The 10,670-nt window shown below is 35.5% G+C and overlaps 1 protein-coding gene across 1 annotated transcript; it reads left to right on the top strand.

The window, feature by feature from the left end:
- LOC109834085 (ATP synthase subunit gamma, mitochondrial-like) lies at window positions 535–9,531 on the top strand. The gene is made up of 9 exons (XM_020401991.1): window positions 535–702; window positions 4,258–4,301; window positions 4,411–4,563; window positions 6,530–6,643; window positions 6,726–6,853; window positions 7,389–7,511; window positions 7,605–7,724; window positions 8,446–8,567; window positions 9,188–9,531. Exons 1-9 carry the CDS (start codon window positions 614–616, stop codon window positions 9,255–9,257), a joined length of 963 nt encoding a protein of 320 aa, XP_020257580.1. The 5' UTR covers window positions 535–613; the 3' UTR covers window positions 9,258–9,531.

Raw genomic sequence — 10,670 nt, forward strand, 5'->3', positions numbered from 1 at the left:
TATATATATATATATATATTATAGTAATTGTTGTTAACATGTAAATAGTTGTATATATGAGTTAAATAGGTAGATGTATACAAAATAGGTAGATCTATACAAAACATGCACAGCAGCCTGTGCATATTTTGTAAAACCTGCAACTTCATGGCAGTTCAACTCCCGTGAAGTTACAGTCTAAATTTCCCAGAGAGCGATTCTCTGGGAAATTTGGCCTGTAACTCCACGGGGGTTGAACTCCCGCAGAGTTTTAAACCCTCCAACATACTTCACGGGAGTTCAACTCCCGTGAAGTTTTTTTAACAAATTAAACTTCACGGATGTTGAAATCCCATAAAGTTTATAAGTATGCTAAACTTCACGGGAGTTCATCGTAAATTTTTTTAGAAAAACCAACCTGGTTTTAGCGACAGCGCTGAAACCAGGTCGGTTTTTCTAAATATGTTGAAAAGCGGTCATTTTTTGCAATTAAATTGTGAATAAGGTTGGTTTTGAAAATTTGTCCTGTTTTATAATCGAGAAAAGGGCTTCATTTTCCGAACTCCAGAAACAAAACAAATTGCGATCCTAGGGTTTCAGCAAAGAGATCAGATCAATCTCAGCACCAGCATCAATGGCGATGGCGGCTTTCAGAAGAGAAGGAAGGAGGCTCATCGTCTCCCCAAATCCCTCGGGCTTCGCTCGATCCGCCGTCTTCTCTGAGTAAGATCCTCTCAGCTTGATCTGAGATTATGATGGACTTGTCTTGAATCCTGTCTGCTAACGGAGTTTAGAATCTTTTATTAATTAGTAGATTGCATGCTTTTGATTGCTGATTTCCGCTAAAAGATATCGTTTTTGGGTGAAGCCTGCGATCTCTTTTTTTTTATAAACCTTAAATATGCGTTTTACCCAAAATGGAGAGAGTCTGTTTAATAGACATCTTTGCAAGTTCAAAAGTAGCTCCACTCATTATAAATCCATCAACTTTTCTTGGGATTTCTTATGATAGTTACGAATTAATCTAAAAACAACTTTTGTTCTTTGCCTGCGAGGTGCGATTTCTAAACGGAGAGAGTTGTTCCCTCACATACATTAATTCCAGTGAAAGTGGTACTAAGATTGGAAGCGACCAATTTATACTTTGATGGATAAACATATTATCTATGCACACTCATTTGATTACTAAAAGAAGAATAATAGGATGTGCCAATATGAAATTGTAGAGAAATTCATCATTCTCTGTAAAGTAACTTGAACATGTGATTCAGGGGTTATAAGGACAAAGATGTCATATACGGTTTTCTAGATATTTTCCCCATGGGTTGATCAATTTTGATTTAGAAATGTTATTACAACTAACCATGAAAATCTAAATAAAAGAAAAAGTTGCGCATGCAGTGGGCTGATGGAGCAAACACATTCTTTTTTCACACTAATTCTAATATTTTTTCTCATACAGGAATTATGATCAGGGTATTATCATGTAAACTGCAATCTAAAAGCTTGCTTGAGCGTAGGTCTTGCATGTATATTTATGGTGATTTCATTATCTTATTAATGAATATAGCATATCATGATTCATTATGCGTGCCCCTACCAGCTCGTTGAAGATCAACCGTAAATAACATTGGGTTGGTCATGTGAAGGTCTTTATCTTTAAGATAAATCCGAGCAGTAGTTTATTAAGATATATTACTTTTCCCAGTGCAAAATTCACTTTTAGCAAGGTTTTAAATATCGGATGTTGGATTCAGGTCAGTCGGCTAAAATTCGTGTCGGATAGCGAAAATTAGGGATATATCAGGGACATGTACTAAATGTCAGATTGTCATATTGGATGGATATCTACTTAATTTTGGTCACCAAGATGGAACACACTCGTCTTGTTAAAGTTTATCCTACTTGAGTTGAGTATTCAACATCAAGACACAAGTTGTTTTCCATTTCTTAAAGGGAAACAATGGAATATTATGCCAACAAATAAATAAAATATACATTGTCAAACTAGAACTTCAAATTGCCTTTCATAAAAAATGAAGTGCCTTGCATAAAGTTGACATACATTGTTAAACTTTGGATTGATTTCAAGCTCTGGTTCAAACTTATTGTCTACCTCACGTTTTTATGAATTCTCAATTTCAAATTGTAGAGACGAAGACAAACGAGAGGTGATCATGACAAAAAATAGAGCAACCTTTTTTTTCTTTGTCCTAATATGTAGTCTGTGCTATTGGGTTGCTATGGGAGCAAAATGCTAAAAAAGAGTCAATCGGGTTTTGGTTTTCAAAATGCTAAAAAAGAGTCAATCGGGTTTTGGTTTTGAGTGCTAAACCCAAACCCCAATACTTATCAACTCCATAAAAGGCATATATTTGAAAGTTGAAAATTGGTCGATATGTCCGCAATGTCCCCCGACATGTCGGATATGGACGTCAAAAACGATATCCGACTTGAAATGACCATATCAGTGTTGCTCTAGCCTTCGATCGACACGTCGGCTGACATTTAAAACCATGCTTTCTAGTGGGTGAGACATTCATCATTCCTAGTATGAGTTTTGAGTTAATATTTTGAAGGGTAAATTTAAAAATAATTGAAGGAAACTTTTTCCTTTATATTGGGGATAATATATTAGGAGTATAAATTAGAGATTTAGTGATTGAGAGGCATTAGGAATGTAACTAAGAGAATAATTATGATTATATTATTGTGTTTAGTCCCACATTGACTATGCAATAAACTTCTTGTTATTGTATTCCTATATAAAGGAGAATAGTTATAGACTTATAGCTTTTGAAATATGAATGAGAATCTATAATATTTTATTGTTTAACATGGTATAAGAGACATGCAAACCCTAACCTGCACAAAACCTTAGATTCTCACAAAACCCTACCCCCCGATCCCTCACCATCAAACTCCTCTCTACCTCACAACCTCTCTTTTTTCCTATGATTGGTCACTGTGAAGATGGTGTGTTCACCGTGAATAGGGCCCAGTAACTATCCACTCTGAACAGTGTTGCAGTGACTATTTACCGTGAACAGTGCCATGAATTGTTGTTCGTTTTGCTTTAAATGGCCTTGTTGATGATTGGGATTGTGGTGATTGCCATTATTGGGAGTAGTCATCCTTAATGTATATGTTCTCGTTACCACCTATGCCGCCTCAATTCCCCTTCGTTCACCGCCTACCCAACTTGTTGACACCACAAGTTATATTTTAGAAACCTTGATCTCCATTAACTATCGAAAAAAAAAAGATTAAATCAGGATTTGGTTTGAAGTTTGGTTCGATGAAGGTTATTTCCTTGACTTATTTGTTTGGTGGATCCCTATAGAGGGATCATTTGTTTGGCAGATCCCTAAAAAAGGATCATTTATTTGTTAGATCCGATTAATAGGATCATTTCTTTAGTTTATTCGTTTAGAGGATCGTGTGTTTAGTTAGTCTGTGAGGAGGATCGTTTGTTTGGTTGATCCGTATAGATGATTGTTGAAGAGGGTCGTTTGTTTGGTTAATCAGTAAAGAGGATTGTTTGTTTGGTTGATTCGTAAAGAAAATTATTTATTTGGTGGATTTCTAGAGAGGATTGTTTGCTTGGTGGTTCCCTGGTGAGGATAATTTGTTTTGTAGTTCCGCGGTCGATCTGTGAAGAAGATCGAGGTACAACATTTGGTGATTTTGGTTGAGGTTGTTTGTGGTAAAAGACATTCAAGTAAAATACTAGAAGATGAAGATAACTATGATGAGAAGAGGTCACACAGAAGATTTAATCTTTTAAGTCATGTCACAAATTGTGGTGAGTACATCTTGTTTGTAACAAGCTAGACATGTACGATATACATGCTCCAGCTTGTGGGGGAGTGTTAAGAAATATATTATGGAGATCTATAATATTATTGTTATATTAGGAATAATATATTAGGAGTATAAATTAGGGAATTTGTGATTAAAAGATATTAGGAATGTAACTAAGTGAATAATTGTGATTACTCCCACATTGACTACACAATAAACTTCTTGTTATTGTATCCCTATATAAAGGAGAGTAGTTGTAGCTTTTGAAATATGAATGATAATCTATAATATTTTATTGTTTAACAATGTTTATCTAAGAACTGCTTGTTCACACTTCTTGAATTCCTTTGTGCACCATTTTTTTTAATTATGTATGACATTCATATGAATCTTATTATACAACCTAGTTTAGTGATTGCATTTTATTTTTTTATTTTACTTTATTCTGGTGGTAACCTGAGTTTATGTTTCCAGAGAACCATGCCCCTTTGGTGCTAGGTCGATTTCGACTCAAGTAGGTATGGAGTTTGCCTATTTTGCTTTTCTGACCTTTGTCATTGTTAAGAATGATGTTTTAATGGTATATGCATGTAAATCAGTTGCTTATGACTTAATGGTAACATGCAGTCAGAAATAGGATGAGCAGTGTTAAGAATATTCAAAAGATTACCAAGGCAATGAAGATGGTTGCAGCATCTAAGCTACGATCAGTTCAAACTAGAACTGAAAATTCACGAGGACTCTGGCAACCATTCACTGCACTTCTTGGGGATGCCCCTGGTATGTATTCTACCATCCATATTTATAATGTTCTGATGCTGGTATCAAAAAGTAAGTGTAGATATAATTTCTGACACAATTATTCTCTAAATAGAATTATACTTTCTAATTGGTGCATTTAAAATAATCTTTAGCAGATAAATAAAGATTTTATGGAGTATGATAAGGTATAGCAAAGGCATTGTAGTGTTACTCATTTATTAACAACAGATACATTTCACATTGGCTAAATGGTACTTAAATACCATAAAGTTTCCCCATTGTGGCACTTAAATACCACAAATTGTAAAAAATGACACTTCAATACCCTAAGTTGTAAAAAAGCAGCACTTCAATGTCCTAAGTTGTAAAAAATGGCATTTAAATTGCTCTATTATTTCACAACTTTTACATTTAAATACTCTTAAGTTGTAAGAAAGTAGCACTTTAATATCTTAAGTTGTAAGAAAATATAAAATAGCACTTTAATACCCTAAGTTGTAAGAAAATAGCACTTTCATACCCTAAGTAAATTGTCATGGAAATATTCATAATAATTTTCTCATGGAAACTAGCAAAAAGGTACTAATGTGCCAATATTTTACAACTTGCGGTATTAAAGTGCCACTTTTTACGACTTGTGGCATTGAAGTGCCACACTGAGGAAACTTTATGGTATTTAAGTACCATTTACCCTTTCACATTTGCACAATAACAATATTAACATTTGCCTGTGATATAGAATGGCATTTGCACAATAATAATTAACATTTGTCTGTGATACAGAATGGGATAAGACATAGCCAAGGCATTGTACTTCTTGCTCGTATATACCTTTGACATTTGTGTAATATTAACACACATTTTCTCTTATATATTTGATATTAACATTTGCACTTCTATATTCGCACCGTTCCCTATTCCCAAAGTAAAAGAGCTGACCTGCAAATCGATCATCCAAGTGCAGCATGAATCCCTTACAAAACCTTTAGAATGGGAAAAATTGATAAAGTTCTCACTGAACTGGAGGAATATTGTCAACTGGTATGAATCTGGTTTCATAATTTGTGTTATTTTATGCATTTAAGTAGGGCATTGAGACCTTTAAGTTTATGTACTCTAGTTTTGGGCTGGAAATGGACTTTTCGAATTAGAAACTTGTCAAGTATTGTGTAATGCAGATGACAATCTTAGGTGCTGATTCTATTCCTAGTTCATATTAGATACTTCAACATCTAGAAGAATGGCCATTACATCGTGCAAATATTATTTTGTTGATTATGAGTAATGACAGTTATAAAGCTTGAGCTTGGAAAAGTCTGAAAGCAGGTGCTTGCTTAAAGAAACTTTATGGAGGTTGTAAATTCTTGCATCTTGGAGGTGAGGTCGAGAAGTTGTGATGTTTATGGGAGTACAAGGTCCTGTCTGAGGAGTCGCACAATGAATCACCTTGTATCCTTGTCTGTAGCTGCAAGTAGCTACAAGCACAATTTTCTTAAATCATGGTGAAAACCTCACTAAGAAACCACCAAAGGACAGAAAAGTGAAGACTAGGAGAGACTGTACAGCCATTATGTCCAAGTTTCTGGGAAAAAAGATCTAGAAGCTGGATGTGTTTACAAAGTGAAGATTCAGTTTATATGTTGGCAGATGCATGGAAAGGCCTTGTAGTTTTGGTTAAACATATCCAAAGGCTTTCGATTATGCTAGCCAAGGGCATTGTGTTTGGGAATAACTTAGCTTCTTCTTAGTTTCAGCTACAGATAGTAAGATGTAATGAACAATTAGCTCATATTTGTTGGGATTGTTGATAATGATAATCACAACTTTTCTTTATGTTCTTCAATCAATGACTAATTGTAATTTAGTTCTTTTTATTTTTCTGCTTTATTTCAGCTCGATGACGTTTTTGGTTGTGTAATAAGCCTGCTTGTTATTTCTATTTCATGTTTTGTAACTCTATTTTTGTGTCTGATCCTGCATCCAGGTGTTGATGTGAAGAAGAATGTTATTATTTCCATTTCGTCTGACAAAGGTCTTTGTGGAGGCATTAACTCCACAACAGTGAAAGTCAGCAAGACTCTCTTCAAGCTGACTTCTGGTACTATATGGAAATAGATCAACAATTACATTGGTGGCTTTTCCTTGACAGAATTTGACTTCAGTGTGTTTTCTGTAAGTAGGTCCTGAAAAAGAATCCAAGTATGTTGTATTGGGAGAAAAGGGCAAGGTTCAACTGCTGCGTGACTCCAGGAAGAACATTCATATGAACGTAACTGAGCTGCAAAAGAATCCTTTAAACTACACTCAGGTTAAGAAACTTTGCAGATTTTGTTATCTGACATGTGATTAAGACTAGTTCTTCTGTAGAGTCCTTTCATTTGATTTCTGATCTTTTTGGTCTCCTAATGCTTTTCCCGTAAATTGTTTCCTCGATCAACAATTAATTGACCTATTACTTCCACAAAGAAGGCCTATAAATATCAAATCTACATGATGTGGGCCTTTAGCTAGTATATCATTTAGGTAGCGACAGCCTAATTTGAGAATTCTTTTTCTCCAGTTTTAATTATTTCTTCTTCCCTGGTGCAGCTCAGTGCTTGTTTGATGTCTTTTATTTATTTATGTTTTTGGGTTGTAAATGCCATGCTTGTAGAAACTCAATTCAGTTGATAGCCTTAGGTCTCAAGAAAGCAAGCTAAAGATTTACTGATGACAAACTGACTGGCACATATGCAAAAATTGCAATATACGAATTTATGCACGTTGGTTACTATATGTGGTTATAGTTGCTGCGCTTCCATGCTTGCTCTCGTCTTATTCGCTTTTTGTTACTTGTATATCAGGTTTCTGTTCTTGCTGATGATATCTTAAAGAATGTTGAGTATGATGCATTGAGGATTGTTTACAACAAGTTCCATTCAGTTGTCCAGTTCTTTCCGACAATTTCAACTATATTATCTCCTGAGGTGATCTAGAGTCCTATTGTTATCCACTTCAATTATCTTACATCCAGCATATATGAAGAGAAGAATCATTGCTGTCGATATTATATTTCCCAGGTGGTGGAGAAAGAGTCTGAATCTGGGGGAAGACTTGGTGATCTGGATTTGTATGAAATAGAAGGGGCTGAAACGAAATCTGAAGTGCTTCAGAATCTTACAGAATTCCAGTTTTCTTGTGTATGTTCTATTACTCGGTCAGCTTATGCATGATTGTTTCTTTTAGTCATAACATGCATTATTTTACTGAGTAAACAATAGAAAAAGTTTCATGTGTTACCATAAATATCCGTGCTAAATATTTCATTATTGTTTTGTCATTTTCCCATGCTGTTCCCTTCGTCTTTATAGTCTGTTTGTGCCAAATAACACTGCATCCTTCTAGCTTCCTCATCAAATGAGTTTTTACTGGCTGTGCAGTGTACAATTAAGTTGACAAGTTCCATGGAATGATTGAACAACATTTTGGTGTTCAACCTTGTAAAGTTGGTCTCATTGTAGCTTTGTTAAATGCAGCTACGAGTCGCTGGACAAAGCTTTCCTCAAAACCTAAAATGCCAGTTAGTGGGTAGGACACTAATCCTCAGCAACTGATTTATGTTTCTGAGTCAAAATAGAAGTTGAGCAACTCCGAAAATTCTCCTAGACTGGGGGGAGGATACATAAACAGAAAGTATGATCACGAGGCTGGTTGGTCTAAGACAATTTAAGGATGTCCTGAACCAAGTATGCACTTTAGATTTCCATAACAATATAACAATGTTAGAAATTGAAACCCCACTGGTTTGCCACCACTCAGATGCATTATCAGTTTTGCATGGAATTTGCTGATTATCGTATAATTTTCTTCATTACTTACTTTTTGTTTGGTATTTGTTTTTGAATTTCGTTTTGTTTTCAGACCATGTTCAATGCAGTGCTAGAGAATGCATGCAGTGAACTTGGCGCAAGGATGTCGGCAATGGACAATGCAAGCAGAAATGCTGGTGAAATGCTTGATCGCCTGACGCTCACTTACAACAGGTCCTCTCTCTCTCGATCTTGAACTCGAGAAAAGCTCATGTAAACTTTGGACTGAGCTCTCTATCTAGTATCTGCCAACCAACTTTGTTATCACTTGAAAATTGCATTTTGTGTGATGATGTGTGATATACATCAGGGCACACATCTCAAAGGCGACTTTGATGTGCATCACTCATCAGCACACATCTCCGAGCAAATCCACAGGATTACAAAGTTGATGATATACCTGGTCCACTTAAGTTTACATGAGCTACTATATATCTGTGTGCGCGCCTGCGTGCATGTGTGCATATAATATATGCGTGTGTGACTGAAGAATGAGTAACGAGGTGACAACTCATTTTGCTAAATGAAATAAGATATGCACTAGTGTGAGGTCAACCTTGCTAGAAAATCTGAAGGTGTGGACCTCGCCACTCGTATCTATTGGTATCTCATTTTGCTAAATGAGGTGACAACTTATGTTCAATGTGGCGTATATGTCTGTGGGCAGGTTAGGTATCGTGTTTGCAGATTGCATGTGGGTATGCGTGGGCGTGTGTGTTTGTCAAACTGACACTTATCTGTAAATTTTGCGCTCTCTATATAAACTGACATTTCTCTGTAATTTGTTGCTTCAGGACCCGTCAAGCAGCGATTACCACAGAGCTGTCTGAGATCATATCGGGTGCGGCTGCGCTCACTCACTAAATAGTTGATGGGCTGCGCTCTCAGACTCTGTTTGCATCTATTTCTCTTTCGGACGGTCTGTTTTTTGTACTGAGAAAATTGCAATAATCTCCCGAGTGATGTAACAATATCGTGGAAGAGCATGCTACTCGCGTACGATTGAAATTTTCCTTTATTTTCTGATTGAAGGCCCTTTTTTCACTTTGAGTGGTTCTGTGCTATTTGGATGTAATATGCTATTGGTAAACCATTTTAGGGGCGCTGCTGTTGTTTAACTGGGTACATAAATTGGTCTCACCTGTCTACATTGTTTACTTGTACGATTTCAGGCTGAAAAGGTTCCTTCTGACCATCAAAGTGATGAGCTGGAAGTAAAAATATTTGAACCATGATGCTGGTGAACGTGTGAAATGTATATAGGACAAATTTTCAAAACCAACCTATTTACAAATTTAATCGCAGAAAACAACCTATTTCAGATTTAATTGCAAAAACCGATTTGGTTTTAGCCCTGGAGCTGAAACCAGGTCGGTTTTTGAAAATTTTTATCCGAAACTTCACGGGAGTTGAACTCTCGTGAAGTTTCGTAGTTCAAAATTTTTTTTTTGTACTGGGAAACTTCACGGGAGTTCAACTCCCGTGAAGTTTCGAAAGTTTTTTCACAAAAACCGACCTGGTTTCAGCGCCAAGGCTGAAACCAGGTCGGTTTTTGCAATTAAATTTGAAGTGGGTTGTTTTCTGCGATTAAATTTGTAAATAGGTTGGTTTTGAAAATTTGACCAATGTATATAACGTGATGCCTCAAAGCGATGGAAATTATAGACAAATGTTTATTCTTCCCGGGCCAGCAAACGAAGACTTGTGAAACCTCAAAACGTGTTTTGATATATGTACTCTACGCCATAAGTATTTTTAAATTTGTACTCCAGATCATAATAATCAAGGTTTTATAGCTAATCATTTTCCATTTTACTTTTCGTTCCAACTTCTGGGAAATAAATCGGAATATTTTGTTAAAATAATTTGTTTATATACAAAACTGCCTATCATTAATTAACTAGATCGAAATAATTAATATTAATGTTATTATAATACTATAAATACAAATTTTGAAAGCTTTAAAGAGGAAAATAGGAGAAAAGTGAAGGATAGTTTTATTTCTTAGGTATTATTAGATATATACCCCTCACATCTTTAATATCTACAAGCAACCCTTCAAATCTTGATACTTGTAAAATTACCTCTCAAAACTAGTGTATTAGGTCTTTTTGCTGTTCCAATGTAAGAACGTTTGTTTTTAAAAGGGACAATGTCAGAACTTCCATCAGATTTAGAAACTAAACTTGTTAAGTGAAGGGGGTAAAAAAGTTCAACGCGAGGGAATTGGTGGGCAAGTTTGCATATACTAAACTTTGAAGGGTAAGTTTACAAATA

This window comes from Asparagus officinalis, chromosome 3, assembly GCF_001876935.1.
Source record: "Asparagus officinalis chromosome 3, Aspof.V1, whole genome shotgun sequence".
NCBI lineage: Eukaryota > Viridiplantae > Streptophyta > Magnoliopsida > Asparagales > Asparagaceae > Asparagus > Asparagus officinalis.

Excerpts from the sequence above, each read along its gene's own strand:
- LOC109834085 (XM_020401991.1), top strand. The coding sequence starts at position 614 with ATGGCGATGGCGGCTTTCAGAAGAGAAGGAAGGAGGCTCATCGTCTCC. Across the intron at positions 6,644-6,725 it reads TCTCTTCAAGCTGACTTCTG|GTCCTGAAAAAGAATCCAAG; the intron begins GTACTATATGGA and ends TTCTGTAAGTAG. Across the intron at positions 7,512-7,604 it reads CAACTATATTATCTCCTGAG|GTGGTGGAGAAAGAGTCTGA; the intron begins GTGATCTAGAGT and ends TATATTTCCCAG.